Genomic DNA, 19,754 nt, shown 5'->3' on the forward strand with positions numbered 1-19,754 from the left:
AGGTCTGCTCAGCAGACATTGGGATGCTGCTGTCTGGCCCTAGGAGCCATAGCCTGGCCATCTCCTCGCCTTACAAGGGATAAGCAACCTTGCAATGGCCCTGTGTACCCCAGGTACAGGTGTGCGCTTTCAGGTGGTGTCTCAGCATGCCATATCCTAAGGCGTAGATTCCCAAAGATACTTGGGAACCTCTTGCTGAAATGGTGAGGCTCAGGTGCCTGCGTGCCATGCAGATCTTGGCCCGAGGGATCTATTGCTCCATCCACAGTTGCTTCACCCCTGTCCTTGGGCTAGAGAGGGAAATGGCAGAGAGGACATGATGATCACTAAAAGTCATTTGTGCATGCAGAACTTGGCCTCAGTGTCTGTATGGTTCAGGTCACACTTTCCTAACCCCAGGGGTTGGAAAAGAGCTGCTCTCCACTGCACTGGGAGCCATCCCCTTCCTCAGGGCACCCCTATGGGTGTCCCTGGCAGTGGGTGATCCCTGTTGTGGGCTGAAGGAGTGGATGAGAGCACAGCAGCAGCCAAGCATCAGTATGGCAAGTGTGTGATCTAAACCTGAGCTGCATTTGGCCTTCCCTGCTTACAAAAGTTTGTATTTTTACAACAGGCTGTGCTTCCTTATGCTATCTATACTTCAGTCTTCCTCCTTTGCTCTTTCTGTCCTGTCACACCCATGCTGTACTTGTCGTCATTTAAAACCTAAACACACACCTCTGGGCAAGCTTCCAGGCTGTGGTACATTTTATGTGTCTTTATTAGCTCCAGAGCTGGAGTGAGATTACATGATGTCTAGATTTCCTTGTAGTTGAATTTAATATCCTGAGAAATGGGAAATTTTACTGAAATCCTGCAGCACTGGCCAGGATGTGGGAGGGTCCATCATGCTGTTTCCATGCCTGTGTTGTTGCCATGGTTGTGCAGAAATATCTGGCTTGATTTTTTTTTGGGGGGGGGGAGGGGAAGGGGGCGGGTGATGTCATTTTCTGTGCATCAGTGTGGAGCAAATGAGAACTCAAGATGTGTAAATCTGAACAAACCTATGGGGAAAAATTATGGTGAAAATATGTTGTAAGAAAAAGGTATTCAGCCTTTTGAGTACTATGCAAAAGCAAACAGGAATAGCTGTAAGCAACAATCAGAAGGGTATGAAATGTACTCAAGTTCTTAGCTGGTATAAATATTCATTGCTTCAGCGGAGCCAGGCTAGCCAACATCAGCTGAGGATATTAGCTGCCTGTCATGGACTGGAATATTTCTGTGAAAAAGAAAGGAGGTGGCTGTTAGCAACTGCATTTGCAGGCAGAGCCAAGACTCAGTCCCAAGATTCACTCACTCAGAAGTGAATCCTGGGTCCACTGCAACCCTTAAAGACTTTATGCCATTCCAGTGCCCTTGCTGCTGTCAGTGCCCCTGCTTGGCTGCTCCCAGTCTGGGCTTCATTTCAGATGGGAGAAATGGCATACTGTTTCTGACCAGGCAGCTCTGCCCTGGACTCTGCTGTATACAGAGGATGCTGGGAGAAAGAAGCTGCTGGAAGGTCTGTATCAGAAGCACTAAGCTGGTCCTGAGGGCTGCACAACCACACGCCATTATCCAGCTGCAGGGCTGCTGACACACAGTGACAGGCTTGAAATAACCCTCCTGTGAGATCTCCACCTCTGTTCTCTAACAAGAACAGGCAGGCTCTTGGGGAGTAAATGCAGGAGCAAAGAGCCCTCGGGAGAACAGTGCCAGGCTTAGTCCCTAGGCTTAAAGTAAAACTCCCACTGAATGAAATCTGTCAGAAATCCTTATTAAATGGAGATGCAGTTATTGATAATGCTATAGTAGCACCCAGGAAGGCTCCTCCAGGACTGCATCAGATTGCAGGGATTCAAGCACAGGAGGTGAAGAAAATGGCAGTCAGGGAAATGTGTAAATGAATCTGTCTTTGTTCAGTGTCAGGAAATTAATGCCAGCATCTTCAGGCATGGGAAATGACACTGGTTGCCAAATACAAACTGCTTTGGATTTCAAGGGAATAATTATGACAGAGAAATATTTTCTTAACTTGACCTTGGGCCACATACTAAATGGAAAGAAGTAAATTTGGCACTACAAATGTAAACTGAGCCACAGTAACTTATACCTATGGAGTATATGGCCTTACAGATCCTTCCCCTGCTCCACAGGGCCAAATCCTGCTGTCACTTACACTGGTGTAAATTGGACTGTGTTTTGCAGAATTGCATGGGAGTACTGGGGGCTGCCCTGGGTAAGTGTAAGCATAATTTAGCACTTGGTGAGGACAGCTGCCTCATGGAGGTCAGTGATGTCCCAGCTGAGCAAATCACCAGCTTGTGTGGAGCTCACACGGGAACAGAAAAAGCAGAAAAGTAGTGGTGAGGCATAAAGTTATTCCTGTGCCCTGCTGGGAACACCGGATGGGACTTGCTAGAAATGTGGTCTGAGGTGACAACTGGGCATGACACAGTCCTAATGGGAACTGCATCCCTGTTTGCAGACAACCTACTGGAGATGGTGACCCCCTTCTGCAGGGCTAAGCAGACATTCACCAGCAGCTAAAATGAAATCTTAGTTTTTGTAGCTCTGGTTTGTACTTCTGGATGTTTTCAATGTGTTGATCACCAATCCAGTCATGATGTTTCCATCCCGCCTCTGACACCTCCTTAAGTTCAAATAAAGAAAGAGTTACTGACATTATTACATATTTCTTTGTACGAGTTCTCACCCCAGATTAACACCTGATGGTACTAGATTCAACCCACAAATAAATGACAGTGTTAGCAAATAATCTACTTTGCATTCTTATTCTGGGCTCATTCCTCCTAGTTTATTTCAAGAATAACTTTAGAAGCATAAAAATTACTATAGCACTCTATTGGTACAACAGGACAAACAACTTGGACTCAAACCAGTTTATATTTTCCTTGGAAAAAGGAAGGAAAAATAATTTAAGAAGAGAAATAAAATGTCACAGACCACTTTGGGTTTACTTTTCTGCAGTAATTTCATGGCAGAAATATTAAGCAAGTGTTGTCACGTAGGTTGCCTTCCTCATCATCCTGAGCCAAGGCTGATTACTAATGTTAAAAACTCAGAATGAAAGTATTAATTGTTTAGGTTTATTGTGCAAATATACACCTAATTGAAAAATGGAAATTACAGAAATAAATTCTGTAAAAGTTGGTACAATCTTACATTGCAGGAGACTAACACACATCCTTGGTGTTTTCAAATGCAAAAGATAGAAGGTATCTATTTAATGTGTTTCCCTGGGGAGGAATTATCTGATATCTAACATGAGAAAACAACAAAGCCAAGGAAGAGGCCTGCTGTTACTCCGTCATGGAAAAACATGTTCCTTTGAAATTTCATCAGCTAGAAAATCAATGAGTAGGGTTTCAGAGTTCATAGAGGATTTTTACTGGGTTGGGTTTTTTTTTTCAGGTCTAAATAATAAAAATGCTATAAATTCTATCTTAGACTCTGCAAGTGAAAGGTTTAAGAGATTACGTGAGTAAATAATTTATCCTTTCTGAATATCCTGCTGATAAAAGGGAACCCCTGATGTGATATGTACTGTCAGGTTTGAATTTGAAGCAGAAATTTTCTTTCAAGTTCCCTCTAGGGAATCTGTACATTTTATGCTGAATGTTAGGATCACCTCTACAGGCATCGAGAGGAAGCTAGAATGAGACCCTAAAGCCATAGAGAAATTATCAGAAGGAGATAAACTGATTTCCTTTTTTTATTAAATTCCCTATAACCAGCTTTATAACCTAGCAAGTCACAAAAATTTCACAGTACACTACACATTCTCACTGGCATGCATTTCACAAGACCAGGGAGGTGTCTCTGTTTTCTGCCCAGGACTGAGCACAAAGGCAGAGGGCAGGGCTCCTGTATCTCCCTTCCCAGAGATGCCATCCTGCTCTAACAGCTTTCCTGTTGGTTGTTTCATTGCTATTAACTCTTGTTACCAGCATTTCATGTATTCCAAAGCCCCGATATGATTCCTGTGCAGCAGGCTGAGAAGTGTTTACAGGCGGCAGGAAAGAAGGTGCCACTGGTTACACTGGGTAAAGCTGTGGCTGCTCCCCATCTCTGCAGGAAAAGTGATTCCTGCCTTGCACGCGATTGCAAGCATTCAGTAGAGGCTGATGGGGAGGTGCTCTCATACCTGTGAACACACCTATAGATCAGACCTACGCTACTAAAAGGACAGGTTTCTCAGTGTGCATCCATGTAAGGGTGATACAGAGGGGTGCGGGAGGCTGCAGGGACGCATCTCTGGGGCGAAGCCACTGGTACCCAACACCGCCCCGTGCCCCCGGTGATGCTGAGGGGCAGCACAAACGCCTTTCTGCGGGTCAGTGCAGGGCCTTGCTCCTCCTGGACACGGCGAAAGCGTCCGCAGGGAGTTCCTGCAGAGTCGAGGGCAAACCAACGCCGGGCACGAGGGAGCAAGGATGTTGCCTTTCACCGCTATGTTTGTGTTTCCTATTTTCTTTCCTTTTCTCCAACCACGAGGCGCAGCGAGCTCTCCCGTGGGCTGGGAATAACGGGGTTTCATTACCCTCTGTGTCTGGAGCGGCCACCAGCTGCCGGCACTCGCCCGTTCCCGCTCCTGGCTGTCCCGGCTGTCCCGGCGGGCGGACCCGCCACGGGCGCAGCAGCGCGGCCGACGCAGCGCGGGTCACACGTCGCCGGGAGTAACGGGACCCGGGCCGGATCTCCTCGGAGAAGAGCGGCGCCCCCGCACCCGGGACAGCTGCGGGGGTGGTATCGGTGTGGTTGGTTGACTCTCTCTTTGCTACCGGGCCGGCCGTCAGAAGATGTGGCGCTCTGCGCTGTAAAAACGCGATGTGCGCTGAGCTGCTCCGCAGGGAAGGAGAGAGTGATTTATGTGCGCTCTGAACCTCCCGTCCCTCAGCGCTGATGGTGCTTCTCCATCCCCTCCTGCTCCGCGTGGGAGCCGCAGTGATAAACACCATTGACAGAGCAAGAAAATCAGACACGCCGTGTCAGAGCTCTCGCGTTCTCGTTCGCTGGCCGTGTGAGCGGCCGTGAATCAGCCGAGGTGGACACAAAGAGCTCTGTGAGGCACTGGAGAAGTGTAGCTCAGAAAAATCCGAGCTGTGTTAATTTTAATTTGGAAAACGGCTGTTAGTAAACAGTTCAACCCAACAGGATCTGAGTGCAAGCCAGCTCCCTCTGCCCTCTCCCACGGGAAAAGAGGGCTATAAAATAAAACCGACTCATAAAAAGCTGTTAGTCAACCTGTTCCCGGCTTGTGACAGCGGATGGCAAGGGTCCTGGGGACAGCGTTGTGGGGAAGGAGAAGGTAAGCAGCAAGAAATACTGAAATTCAGAGAACTGTGCACAGTAGAAGACAAAAAAGAGACATGAAAAGCTGAGACCAATTCAGAACCAATTTGTACATTCACATAGGGAAGTTTGAAAGTTTGTAATGGTGACTGATGATTTCCATGTTTCAGAAGAAAATCTGGCACTTGTGTTTTGTTTTCGATTTCCCCCTCCAAGCCCGTCCCGGTGGGATATCTCCCAGGGCTGGGGCTATGCTGCGCTGCAGGGTAGTCCCATGCTATATGGATGGAGTCCTCAGCCCTATCCTCAGCGCCAGGGTGGGCTGCGTGGTTGCTGCTGGAGGCTGTGCCAGGTCCAGGTGGAGGATCCGGATGCTCTGCCAATTTTTACCTCTCACTGTGCAATAGAGATATTTTCTTAAAGTTCAGCAGTTGCACCATGGGAAACATGAGGTCAGCTGTTTTCTAGGCAGCATTTTAAGTGGGTAGAAACAAGGGGTTTTGTCACTGAATTTGACTGGGGTTGTAGCACTCCAGTACTTTCAAGAAGCTGCTTTTGGGCTTGAAATAGCAGTCTGTGGAAATGAGTATTTTCTAAGGGGCCAATTTAAGACTCATTGAATTCAATGGGAACTTTATAATTGGTTTTTCTGGGCTTCAGTTTGAGCTATAAACTATAGTGAATTTAGGGGAAGATCCCCCAAAATAGAAACATTCTGTATTGAATTGTTGGGTTTGGCAAGGTCTGCTCTGTGACTGGGCTTTATTAGTTAGATTCGGGCAAGGTCTAGGAAAATTATGCTAATTAAATAGTTCTTTGGAAAAAGAGTCCAAATGTCTCCCCTTTTCTACTTAATGGAAAAATGTTTGCCAAAAAACAAGAGATGCTTTGCTCAAAATAGAGTTTAAAAGTTTGTCGGTACTTAAAGCCTCTTTTATTTTGTTTAGAAAGTGTTTCTTTTTGTCCAAATGAGGTGCAGAGGAGTGTAAAACAGCTGTTGGTTGTACCAGTTACTTCTCAGCGTTTCTCTGCAGTTTCTCCCAGCCATTGTGCACACTTACATTGCTGTTTATACACTCCTTATATTACTGTTTAGCAGCACATTGATTGAAGGTGAGGGGATTTTAACAGTAAATCCCCTTTCACTGTTTCCACACTTGTGTAAATCTTCGCTGCCACCCATTCGGACACCAGTCAGGTGCCCTTCTGCTGCTAGTAGCATTCATTGTCCGTGTTTCCACATCAGCACAGAGTGACTAAGCCACGTGTGCCTCGTCAGAAAGACCAGCCTTGCTCCCAATAAAAAACCTCCAGAGGCTTTTGCTTAGGAATCCATGCTTCTCTGCAGCTGTTTGCCTGCTGCAGGCCCTGAGAATGTGGTCAGCCATTTCCAGGTAGTGGTTTTGGTATACATTCCTTTAAATGAAACCAGGGATTTTTGGTTGTGACAAAAGAAGGACTGTGCTGGCTTAGTGCATTAATTTAGCTGGATTTTGCTGTATGTATAAGAAGCATAAACTGTTAGTTGCAATCTTCCCTTCTCTCTAAATAAAAATGTATGTGCTTTCCTTTAAAAATGTATTTTGAGTGTAAGTCACATAGTGATAATCTTAAATGCAGTATAAAGATGGTAATAAAAGGGGTTGTAACGTTTATATATTTGTCATGACTGAAGTGCTGTGTGGTGGGAGATGCTATAAATGCCTGCTTGCCACTGAGGAGGTGACACACTTACACTGCAAAAGGCAAGCACTGCATGACTGCAGGGCCCAGTTCCTCTGGGCACAGGTCGGGGGGCATGCAGCACTCCCGAAAAAAACAAGGGCTGGGGCATCTGCCCTGGCATGTCACTGCTGTGGGAAGGTTGGGTGGCTGCTGTTGAGGATGTGGTGAACAGAGTGGAAAACACTGCTGGAATGGAGAGCAGACTCCATGCAGAAACATCTGTTGATGCAGCAGAGAAGGAAGAGACTGTCCCAGGCTGCATCCTGTTGTGCCTCAGCTCTGCCACTTCTCCCTCTCCTTTCAGCAGCCGAGGCCTCTCCACATTGAGGTTGTGGTGTTCAGCACCACCCAGCCTGCACAGAAACCCTGGATTGTCTGTCTTGGTGTGCAGCGTACTCTGTGAGGAAAAGCACATAAAAGCAGAAGGAAAAGGGAAGAATGGAAAAAATCCTGCTATTGATATTTTCTACTGGCTTTTTTTGTACATCTGTCGTGTTGCAACAGGGTGAAGTGAATTCCAAGCATGCCGACTGCCCTCTAGCTGTATCTTCTATAACAGCCACAGCTTGCACAACTGCATGGCTATTTATGGGGACGTTTTTCCCATTAGAAGCATGGCTGCTCTCCCTTCCCACCCTGCGGCAGCGGAGGGCCCGATGCCTTCCCTGGAGGTCACAATAGTGCCAGCTGGCCCTGTCGCCTCTGCCTGTTCGGGGTGAATCCCTGTGTGGCCACGGAAGGCAAGGAAGGGATGAAGTGCTTGGGGCTGTGAATCCTGGCAGCAGTGCCCTCACGAAAGTCTCACACTGATTATACGGAAACCCGAGAGCATGTGAGCATCACCAAACAGCCATGGAAAAGTCTCTAAATTGCTCTGCATTAGAGGGAATTCAACATTTGCACAGGCACGAATCTGCAAAGTTAGGGGTCTTTTTTAAATGTCCAGTGACTTTTACAGAAAATGCACAATGAATATTAAATAAAGGGCATTGCCTATTGCTGCACTTCAGATGCAGTAATGTGGTGTGACTTTTAAAAACTTTTTTCTTAAATGTCATGCTGTTTATGCTGCATAATATATAATACAATTGCACTGTAAATTAGAAACATGCTTTGCAGCCTGCTGCTGTGCTTCATGGAGGTGAACAAAATTTGAAATCACAGGTCTCTTCCTCGTGGGGAATCAGTTGTGGGAAATATTTAATATCACAATAATCATGGGCTTAGTGGGCTAGTGATTAGCCATGGAGGCCTCTCTAGGACACCTTGCCACATGTCCTGCCTGCTCTCTAGAATATTTTCCCATTCTTGACAGTGTTAAATTTGATTGTACTTTACTGTTACAGGAAGTTTTGGGTAGACTGTAGCGTTACCTGACCCACAGCCGTTTCCTTTAGCTGCACATGATATGGTCAGACCTGACAGGCTTCTCTCCCAGCAGATTAACAGCTGACTTTCTCTATGTTGAAATGGTTCCAGGCCTCTCCAATTCCTATATACATTAACTCTCTGGAAGGATTAAGTATTCTATTCCTTTATAATAAGCTTCAAAACTTCAAAAATGCTGTTCTCTTTCCTTCCAGGTAAACCACACCATAGAAACTGCATTTTGAGGGACATGCAGCCTGATTCCAAAATTCCCCCCATGACAGCTCATCAGGGAGCCAGTATCAAAGGTAAGTAAATGAGTTAAAGCCATAGATCTTTGACTCTTATTTTAAAAACCAGCTCACACATCGCTTCAGAAAGCAGAATACACAAAAAGGAGAGCAGCCATGGGGCACAGAACTAGACTGCATAAAACCACTGGAAAGTGTTTTGGTCTCACTTCACTGTGCAACACGTAATATGGTTGAAAAGGGATGCAAAGACTGCTGAGTAAATACACTGATTCCAGTGTGATGGAAACGCCAAGTAAAGGAATTAAGCAAGGAGGGTTTCAGAGAGGTCTTGAGAGATGCAGGAGCAGTAACACCAGGAGGAAACTGAGAATCAGATTTCTTCCACTTATGGGTAGAAATTCTAAGCCTTGCATGAAATGGAAGTTAAATGGTTTTTTTGAGAAATCTGAAGAATATAATTTCACATTCACAGGGTCTCTTACCAGAGATGGGTATATTCTAAGAATGGTATTTGGATTAGAGGGGCAGCACATGGAGGCCTGAATTACTAAGCACTTGCTACCAAGCAGGTTTACAGGGCAGCAGCTGCCACCCAGCATGAGCACTCTGGGGGTTTCAAGACACCGAGGGGCAGCACTGACCAGTGTCTCTGAAGTCACTTAAGTCAGCCATAACAAGCTTTATTGCAAGGGTAGATCTAAACTGAGGTACTGTCCTAACAGAGCCTTCTTGGCATATATTCCTGGTCCCTGTATTAGGTATAGAATTTGCCAGAATACTTGTGCATTATTGCTGAGTTAGCAAAAGGCAATGTTAATGTTCGTAGAACTATTTTTTTATTTTAAAGCCATTTCTTGTGTTTAAACATACTATCAACATAGTCTGCAACTTACTAAAAATACCATGGAAAAAGCTGAAGAAATATTTCACATATTGGAACAAAATAGAGAATTAAAACAACTGTTTCATCAAACTGCCACAAGAGAGAGATAACAAATTAGTTTTTCAACTGTCAACCAATGAAAAGAAACTTGGTCAAAACTTCAAAAGGATAAAATATTATCTTACAGGTGAAAACTATATGACATTTCTATAATTACATTCTTGGTCAACACATTTTAAGCCATATTGAACATGACAGGTTACTGAGTATGCCCCTAGTTATTTGGTGCAGGTTAATCTCATGAAAAGATTCTGTTTTCTACTGAACACTGTTAAAATACAGCACAAAATCTTAAAAGAGCTTTTCAAGGGTGAGAATCACCTCATAAGCATAGGAAAAGCACAGAGTTCTCATTTCTGCTGTATGGTAACACCATTTACTCAGTCCACTCAATGATCTTGCACATCAGTGCCCTCAGAAGCCTGGCTTCGTAGGTCACTGTGTTTTTCCCACTGTGCATCCTACTCTCTTCAAGGGGGTGCTCAATCACAGCTGGGATGTTTCTTCCATACAGCTCACACTGCTTCAGGAACTGAATGCACTCAAGGATCACGCTGTCACGCAGCATGATCATGTGCTTGGACATGTTCTCTAGCAAGGACAGGAAACACCTCTTGGCGTAGTACCACGTGTCCGTGCTCAGTTTTTTGTTATAGGGCTCCAGGCTCTTAATGATCCTTGAAATACCAAAGTCATAGTTTCCCTTCACACAGTAGAGGGTACCAATGACCAGATTGACAATGCAAAGATGGTAGGTATTTTTATCAGGATTGTCATAGGACAGCTGCTCTTCTGCCTTCTCGATCTTCCTCATGAGTTCCTCTGCGTCTTCATTCTGGCTCGTCAGGATGTAGGAAACACACAGGTTTGCTAACACAATGGCACTGACACTGAGGATGTTGTCACTGTGCTTTTTAACTATGGGCTCATAGAAGCTAATAGCCTCTTTGTACTTGTTCTCTTGCATGAAGAGCACATGAGCCACGTTAAGCTTCCACACCTCATGTTCCTTGCAGAACTCAACTGATTTGCGGAAGATCTTTTCCACCATTGGGTAGTTCTTTGTGTCCCAGTAAATCTTGGCCTGGGCCATCAAGACAGGTACATATTTATCCAGAGTCTCATCATACTCATTAACTGCCTTTTTTAGGGCTTCATCATCCCAATTTTGCCTAGCTTCCTGTGCCTGCTTTGTGAGTTTTCTCAGCTGCTCAGTCATTGTCCCTGCTAAATCATCTAGCTTGTGGAAAGCCTCCTCAGGGGCAGTTTGACAAGTAATAATGGCATCCAAGAAGTTGTACAAGTAAGGTGTGAGCAGTTTGTAGGTCAGATGGGCATTCTCTGCCAGCACATCAGCTGCCAGGTCATAGTACTGATGCTTGCAATAGAGGAGTAGCAAGTTACCAAAAGCTTCTGGTGGACAGGGGTTCTGCAGGAGAAGAAACTGCAGTTTCCCAAACCCCTCAGTGGGCTGGCTGTCCATGTTCATTAGTGCTTGGTTGTGCAGCGTGACCGGATCCAGCTCCTCCTCGGCCCTCGGCGGCATATCCGTGAGCGCCTCCTGGGCCGCCCGCAGGTTGCCCAGCTGGTACTCAATGGCCGCCTTGAGGTTGAAGGCCTCCACGAGGGCCGTGCGGTGCAGGAGCAGCGTGTTGCCCACGCTGCGCACGTCGATGCCCTCGGTGGTCAGGCCCACGCTGAGCTCCGGGTGCTGGTGGATGCCGCACTTGACGATGTCGGAGATGTACTTGAGGGCGGCAGGGTACTGCTTGGCCGCATAGGAGCACAGCGCCATGTTGTAGGACAGCTCGGGGCAGTACCCCAGCACCTGCATGGCGCTGGCGAACTTGGCGCCGGCCTCCTCGTGCCAGCCCTGCCGGTACAGCAGGCAGCCCAGGTTTACCTCGGCATCGACCCGCTCCGAGGGCTCCTCGGCCCCGCCGGGGCCGCCGTCAGCGGCGGCGGCGATCTCCTCCTCCACCAGGCTCTGTGCCGCCGTGAGGTCGCCCTGGGCATAGTGGACGGCGGCCTGGAGCTGCAGGGCCCGGCGCTGGAAGGCCGGCACGTCCAGCAGCGGGCTGGCGGCGCGCAGGGCCTCGGCGAACAGCCCGGCCTTGTAGAGGGCCTGCGCATGGCACAGCCGGTACGGGAGCAGCTGCGGGTGCAGCGCCGTCAGCTGCTCGTAGCACTCGGCCGCCGCTGCGAACTCCTGTAGCTGGTAGTGGCAGTAGCCCAGCAGCGAGAGGCAGCCCCGGGAGCGGCCGCTCTTCTGCAGCCCGCGGCTCAGCAGCGACACGGCCTCCGCGTAGCGCCCGCCGCCGATCAGCCCGTACACCACGGCCGTGTGCTGCCCGTCGGGCACCGGCGCGGCCTCCATCGCCCGCACCGACACGGCCGCGGCGGGGGCGGAAGCGCGGCCTCGCTGCCATGGCAACGGCGCCGCCGGCCCGGAACCGAGCCCGGAAGTGGCGGCGCGCGCAGGCCCGTGTCGGGCGGTGGGGGCAGTCCGTGTGCGCGCGGGCCGGGGACAGCGGGAGCGGGGACAGCGGGAGCGGGGACAGCGGGAGCGGGGACAGCGGGAGCGGGGACAGCGGGAGCGGGGACAGCGGGAGCGGGGACAGCGGGAGCGGGGACAGCGGGAGCGGGGACGGGACACCCGGAGCGGGGCCGCCCCTCCGGCGGGGGATGGCGGCCGCGTTGCCCAGGCCATGTCGCCGGGAGGGGATGGCGGCCCGGAGCGCAGCCGCGTCCTCTGTTTGCCCTCTCGTGTTCCCCGCCCGTCCCCAGGGCAGTGACTCGGCGCGTTCGGTGCCGATTCCAAACCGGCCCAAAGAGCTCGAGCCTCCTGAGGTCGCTTCCTAGACCGGGACGTTTCTCTCTTCTCGGGGTCTCGTGCAGCATAAAAGAAAGAGTAAAAATCACGTCCTTGTTTCTAAATATGCTGTCGTTCCCTTAAGCAGTACGTGGTGTAAGAGCAGCCCCCAAGCTAAACACGCAGTCCAGGAGCACAGGACAAGAAGTATTTTACTGCTGTCTTGGGATTGTTCAACATGAAACGTACCCTTCACAGCCCATCAAGATCTGCCTTAGGGCAGGTATGTTTGTATCTGGGCACAATCCACCACCTTTTCTGCAGCTTTAAAAAGTAGAGGAGTTGTTTTGAAACTATTTCAACAATGTATCTGTGCTTTTGGAGGGACTTTTTCCCCATATTTCTACTGACCAGTGGTATGTCCAGATCACAGACTATATAATCTCTGTAATTTCTGTCCCTGTGAATAACTCTGTTAGAGTCACCATCCAGATTTGGTTTCTGGTCATTCCAGATTAATGCCGAGGGTGTCCAGTGAGGAAGTTTGGTTTGCTCGCAGGAATGTGCTGCAGGGTTGTGTGTCAAAAATTGTGTCTGAGCCACTCAGTTTCAGGACCTTCTATTTGTGTGATTCAGTAATCACCAGATACATCTCTGATTCATCCCAACAAGGTAGTTTAAAAGAAAAAAAAAAGAAAATTAAAGCAAGCCATTAAAATAATTTTATTTTTCTTTTTTAGCGAGACCAATAAAACCAAGTTGTTAATTTCAAAAACATGCTTTAAAAAGCTGAACCAGCATAGTTTAATCCACTAAAGCAAAACAATCAGAGTAATGGTTTTAAAATGCAAAAAAAGGAAAAGGATGCCGAAGTCTTTTTTAAAAGTTACACAATTTGCAAGTACATAAGATTCACTTGCATTAGAACATATGGTATTTCTGTGCATGTGTCAGTTGTCTCCCATAGGCCAAGGTTCAGGGATTATAATGGTATTCCCCATACAACTGTAAGATGCAGTGGCCAACATGCTTATAAATTTGTAATTAAATACAAAGTAATCCAAGAAAGGGTAACAAGTAATATACAGTATGTATTCCAATAGTTGCACACTCAAATGATGGAAATCTCTGGGGTATCTCATTTCAGCTGATTATACCTCCCACTTCATTGCTGTCAGAAACCATTTACATGATTTTATTCTTTAAATCTTTCATTCCTTTGACAAAGCCAATAAAAAATCCTTCTTGCTCTACATTTTCTTGCCAAGAACACTCAGCATTGAAAGTGTCTGTTAATATATTTTACATAACCTTGAAATACCTGTTTTAAAATTTGCCTCAATGCATAAGTGACCTATCAGTAACTAAATTTTTTAAAAATTTTATGGAGAGAAAATAAGTATTTGGCCTGTAGACTGAAACACTCCTATTTTCCACTAGGATTAGTTCATCTAAACATTACAAATGACACTAGGCACTGCTGGTTTCAGTTTTCAAAAATAATTTGTGAGTACTAGTATTGGCTTTGTTGGTAACCACAAGCACATTATGAGATTGCAGTACACTCTTAAGAAGAAGCAATTAGCAAGGTCACCAGACCAGAAAAATGCAGCTGCTGCACCAGGGACACCATCTGAAGAAATACCTGAGCTAAAATGAAAGATACTTGTCTGCTCTGTGGTTACAAAACATACGATCAGCCACCTTGGCAAGACCCCTGGCCCTGTAAATAGTGATGGAGCTGCACGGATTGTTCAGTGTCCAACTGCCACATGAGACATCCAGTTTAAACTTCTGGGAGCTACTGCTGCCTGACCTTGTGCAACTCTGCTTTGGAGCAGGAGCAAATCCGTGTCCTGAGAGAAACACATGTCTACATCTTGATCAAGTTATGAAGCTGTTCTCATTTGACTGTAGGGCACAGGCTGGGTTGGAATTGTCTGATTTTACTACTCAAATTACAGCAAAAGACACCTTTTGAACATTTCATTCTTGGGAAGTGGGAAACCCTCTGTCTGAGTCACAGCAGAGGCTCTACCCAGGTGCTCCTTGCCTGGAACTGTGTTTGGTTTTTGGGTGGGGTCACAGTGTCACACTGCAGGGGAGCACTTTAATCCATGAGGATGTACATGTGAACCTCTCCTGAGCTTTCCCCCACCAATGTTTGTCTTCACGGTGCATCTCCCAGGAGTGATGCAGAAATTGGGGGGGGTGCTGTACCCAGCAGGCATCCTTGTCTCCTTGCTGAGCACATGGAAGGGGCTTTGGCAGGAGGGCAGGAGACAAGGCCACCCTTGTGACTCCCCACCAGCTGGTGGGGAAGATGCACCTGCAGTTTGAAAGCCTGCTCCAAATCAAGGAGGATTTGAGTGTCAGGCTTCTTGCTGATTACCCTATGCAATTTTAGGACAGTTCTGTGGGGTTTTGTTTGGCTTGGGGTTTTTTTTGTGGTTTGGTGGTGGTGGTTTTTTTGCAAGGAAAGGTTGATTTTGGTAAATGGTCTCACAGATGGGAATCCTGAGTGGAATTACTGTTTGGCCTGAACTGTTTTGAGGATGGGGATGAAGATCCAGATCATCTCCTGAGCATTTTCTGATGACAAAGTGAGGGCTACTGTCTGGCTCTCTAATTCATGGCACTAGAAACCTGACCAAATTCAGGCTGCAGTTAGCACAAGTCTGCAGGACACCTATTAAAAAAGGCATTGCCACTGAAACAGCTTAAAGCACCTTTCAGGGAGAGTGAAGCTCTTGTGATCTTATGGATAATCCACATGCTTATCACATTTTAGCACTGGAATTATAGATGCTAGAGGCCTCATTAAAGGTCAAATTTCCAGTAACAGCTGGAGCAAATAAATGGTGACTTTCTTGCTGATGTGTTGGGCACCTCCAAGAAAAGGCCAAGCAGCACTTTACTAGCACTGTCCTGGGTAACAGTTGTTTTTCCCATGTGCCCTCTAATTTGCCCTTACCTCTTGTGGACACATTTTATACACATTTATACACAGAATTAAGCTGATTTTAATGGGTCTTTTTATCTCTGGGGCAGTGAAGCAAGTCAAAGATTTGGTAAAACTGATTGAAATACTGGGAAATTGTTTCCCTGTCAGAAATAATGAAAACCAGATACAATTTCTTTCTATCAAGCTTATAAGCAGTAACTAAAAAGTGTTTTCCACCATCTTAAAATATTATAGATTTGGAATATGTTTCTTTACTGCATGCTTGCATAAAGAATTTTCTTTTTCTCTCAAACATTTTTTGTGTTAAAAGAATAGTGTAAGATTTTTGTTTGTTCAGTTTCAGAGACCAAATGCTGTTCTGAGATGCACTACTGGGCCCTCTGGTTTCTGTAGGGTTGCTTCACTTCACCTGAGAACAATTTGATAAGATCAAGCCGTGTGCTCTCATTTTCTTCCTTGTGATGGAGGAACAGAACCATAACATTAGTCAGCAGTTTCTGAATTTTGACCCACAATGGCAAAGATACCAAAAGACAGGAGAAATAGATGGAGGCAATTACAAACAGTCACTTGATTGATGGTTGACATTGTTAGAGCTTCAGCTGTATGTCAGGTTTCAGTGGTGCCGAATCTCCATCCCTGCCGGTGGGTGTTGCCATGGGCAACAGTGCACTGAAGCCAATAAAAAGGAGAGGAAATGAGGGGAGACTCAACCTTCGGGGAGGCTGTAGGGTATGCATTATAAATTACGTTATACTTAGCAATATGCAATACCAAAATTCAGGAAAGCCGAGTGTACCTGCCAGCAGTACTGTCGGTTCCTGTTATGTGTTTCTCCCATAAAGTACATGTTGTAAGTCTGTCTGGCTTGCTGCTTACTATACTGCATCTGTCTTTATTCGGGTAAGAAAGAAGTGATAAAAGAATTGCAGAAACATTTCCATTTGGTGCATGTACTCACTGCTGTGCAGTCTGCATTTCTGGTCCTTCCCTGCTTCTTTCTGCTAGAGAAAGTGATGTGATTCAGTTGTGCATTAACAGATTGTCTTCCAATGCTACTGAATTTCCAGCTATTGTCCTACACACGTGGTTAGAAGCACAGAGCCTTTTTGTTTTGTTGTGTTGCTTTTAAAGAAGCGATCAGCAAATTTGTTGTTTCTGTTTGACTGTCAGAGAGATGTAGTCAGCTTTTCTAAGGCGCTAACGACTCACTTTCCTTAGAAAGGAGGAAAGCTCTTTTAGCATCTGGTCAGCTGGGCCAGGTTCTGATTGCCATTAAATTGGTGCCGGTTGAAGGTAATTCCACTGAAGTAAATGGAGTTTGGCACAGGTGTAAAACTAAGCTGAATTCAGCTTTAATTTCTGCTGCCAGACAACCCTGTATTTAGAATCCCGTTTTTCATGGAGTACAAAGGCTTTTTTTCCCCCCAATGAATGGCCACTCGTAAGGACTGCAACATGACTCCTTTTGTGTCCGGTCACACAGCAGAGAAAGCACCCTCAAATCACAGATCAAGAGTTTTCCACACTAGTGATCCTTGTACTAATGGAAAGGGACCAACTTCCAGGTAATATCAGGGTCATCACACAGAACTAGACATGTTTCGTTTTGTGACCTATCACATTTGATTAGTTTTTCCTGGACACCGTTACCGCTGATGGCTACATGTGAAACTTGACTAGTGCTGTGCTAGCTGTAGTAATAGCATCTGAAATTGTACTTAAAAAACTGCAGGGTAAGAGGTAGTCAGTCCAGTGTGATGGTATTCTTCCTCTCCATCATTTCAAAATATTAATTTCAATTGGAAATTATACTAGGAAGGTTTATCTGTGGTCCTCTTCTCAATGTAATATAAACCTGAAGCACAAGGCAACAGATTTCCTTTTTTATTTGTATTCTGTTTTCATAAAAGCCCATTAATCTTTTCCTTAGGAGACAGTATAATTTAAAAAAATGAATGTGTTAAAAGAGCATTTTTAAGAGGAAAAAAACCCACTCTAAAATTACCATGCAATATTTTGTCTTTATGCAAACTTCCCCTTGCTGAGAAATTTGCTGCGCTGTTAATATGAATTTCTCAGGGAAGAAAGGACAGCTTGGTGTTTTAAAGATAATAAAGTTTGTTTTTAAATGTAGCAAAGGTAGTCAATTCTAAAGACCCTGATCAATCACTAAGAAGCTTTGTTGTAAAAAAATACTTCTTTAGAATACAAAGCAGGCTTTACAGAATGTTCAGGCTTAAAACAGGAGGGACAGTAAGAGAGGAACATCACAAAAGCAGGCATAATTGATTCATAACATGTACTGAGAGATGCAAAACAACAATGTAATTACATACTATTCTGTTTTCTGCAGCTCCTTGCATATAAATTAGCCAGCTTGTATCCCAGTTCTGCTCTGTATTATTAATTTTATTAAGCTGTGAGTTCTTATATTTCAGTCTGTTGTCAGCTTTACAGATTTTTACGGCAGCAGTTGAAATGTAGTGGAGCTGAATGAACACTTCTTATGTTAAGTCTTCCGTGTCACTCCAGATACCAGCAGTGTCTCGCTGCAGGCCTTTCAGTCCCACTAAGCCTCCCAGGAAAAGCCAACTATGCTGCCATCAAGGTAATATCCAATCAGATAGGCATGTCTGTGAGAGCATTTCTTTAAAAATTTGTGGGTCTAAGCTTTGGGAAATGTTTCAGGCAGCTCTTATTGTAAAGTGACACATATTTGCAGGCTTAATTTATGTCTTGGAGAGACACAGTAGAGCTAGAAGGAGGATGAGGATGTCGCCTGAGAAGGAAGTCTTTTTTGGTGCAGCTCCTCCCATTTACCTCTGTTTACTGCCACGGAGTCCAGCATAGGCTTCAATTTCACATTCAGCTTCACTAGACACTGGAAGAAGATTAAAAAGAGGATGAGAGAAAAAATATTGACCCTATATCAACTCCTTCGATGGGCAGTTCAAGGAGTAACAGGGTAAAAAAGATTTTAATCTGCACCATTCCCCTACCCTCTTTGCCCCCACCTGCAAACACCTGTGTAGGTAAAGGTTATTATTCCCATTGAGATCTCTTTATCTATCTCACTTGTTTTACCTGAGGCTTTAAGTAAGCCAGCAAACATGTAAAAAGAAGCACATAAATGGCAGAGTTGCTGCTCAACTAGTTTAACTTTCTTGTAATCCTTAAAGACAGTCCTTTTGAGGAATCCCCAAGTGCCTGAGGCTATCTGGTTCCCAGCATCTATAAGCAGGAGGTCCACTGGTTGGATGACAAATTGGACGAAACTGAAATAATCCCCCTAGTGCTAGATTCTTTTTTCCCACAGATGAGTACTATGCTTTCCCAAGCTGGCAAAAAAACCAAGTGTGTGTGCTCAAAATAATGAAAAATAAATGGGTTTTCTTTCGAGATTGCGCTGAAATCACCTCTTGTCACATATCCAGTCTAAAACTCACAGAGGCCAGTAACAATCTTTTATCTGGCTTCATCTGGCTTTGAATCAGTCCCAAAATGATCTGATTCCTGCATACCTTTGCTAGAAGTTGATTTTACCTTCTCCATTTATATCAAATGCTTATGTGAAAAGACCACAAGTGCTTCACTTGGTTTTGTATCTACATTAAAGAGACACAGAACCTCATTAACTTCAGCACTGGATGTGAAGAAAAGGTTAACCAGTTACCTCCCAAGCGGTCATGTAATGTGTCCTTTCAGGACAGAGAGTATTCTTCTTTTGCAGCTTTTCTGACTAGCAAGAAGTGGGTTTTGTAGAAAGCTGGGCAGCATATTTTCTTCGACAACATGGAAAGTACATATTTGTCATTTGAAACAGTGTTGGTGCAAGATTAAAAAACAAAAAAAAAAAAGACAAGCCGGCAAAAGTTGTTCTTCTAAAAGTACAGAAAAATTTAAGGGAAAGAAAGGAAGAGGGAAGTTGCCAGGGATGATTTTTTTTGTTTTAAATAGCAGAGTTAACAGCAACTGATTTAAATGGTCCCCAGAGCCCAGACACCACTAAAGGACTGGATTTTTTTATAGCTAGTCTGCAAGCATGAGAGCTTGGCTTGCTACTGAAGTAAACCTTGGTAGATTTTTAATTGAGCTATTATATGGTAATTAAGGGTTAATGGGCTGACTTTAAGATGTGCTGAAAACTTGCAATTCAGTTAACTTCAGTAGGAAATCTGAATGCTCAGCACTTCTGCAAAATCACACCATGAGTAAGAAGCTGATTTGTGTGTAACTTGAAGCAAATCCATTTGAATTTATTTCCTCAGAATATGGCACAGACTGGGGAGATTATTTTGTAATCCTGGGCCAGGGGCACTGGAGCCTCTGTCCCAAACAGTATCGCTC

At 45.4% G+C, this 19,754-nt stretch overlaps 2 protein-coding genes and 1 long non-coding RNA gene across 3 annotated transcripts in view; 1 reads left to right on the forward strand and 2 right to left on the reverse strand.

Annotated features, from left to right (window-relative positions):
* The first annotated feature begins 4,276 nt into the window (after positions 1-4,276).
* LOC139675165 (uncharacterized) overlaps positions 4,277-19,754 on the forward strand; it is a 36,311-nt gene continuing 20,833 nt past the window's right edge. Inside the window, exons 1-2 of the long non-coding RNA XR_011698446.1 lie at positions 4,277-5,353; positions 8,646-8,738. This is a non-coding gene — a long non-coding RNA (uncharacterized lncRNA). The remainder of the gene's footprint in view (positions 5,354-8,645; positions 8,739-19,754) is intronic.
* Positions 9,482-12,063, reverse strand: LOC139674998 (intraflagellar transport protein 70B-like). The gene has a single exon (XM_071562131.1). It carries the CDS (start codon positions 12,002-12,004, stop codon positions 10,004-10,006), a length of 2,001 nt encoding a protein of 666 aa, XP_071418232.1. The 5' UTR covers positions 12,005-12,063; the 3' UTR covers positions 9,482-10,003.
* PDE11A (phosphodiesterase 11A) overlaps positions 13,145-19,754 on the reverse strand; it is a 113,010-nt gene continuing 106,400 nt past the window's right edge. The window contains exon 20 of the mRNA XM_071562454.1: positions 13,145-18,288. Within this exon, the coding sequence (XP_071418555.1) occupies positions 18,163-18,288 (126 nt within the window). The 3' untranslated portion in view covers positions 13,145-18,162. The remainder of the gene's footprint in view (positions 18,289-19,754) is intronic.

This window comes from Pithys albifrons, chromosome 8, assembly GCF_047495875.1.
Source record: "Pithys albifrons albifrons isolate INPA30051 chromosome 8, PitAlb_v1, whole genome shotgun sequence".
NCBI classification, from domain to species: Eukaryota; Metazoa; Chordata; class Aves; order Passeriformes; family Thamnophilidae; genus Pithys; species Pithys albifrons.

Bases quoted from the DNA above. Each gene is read 5' to 3' on its own strand.
- LOC139674998 (XM_071562131.1), bottom strand. From the start codon at position 12,004: ATGGAGGCCGCGCCGGTGCCCGACGGGCAGCACACGGCCGTGGTGTAC.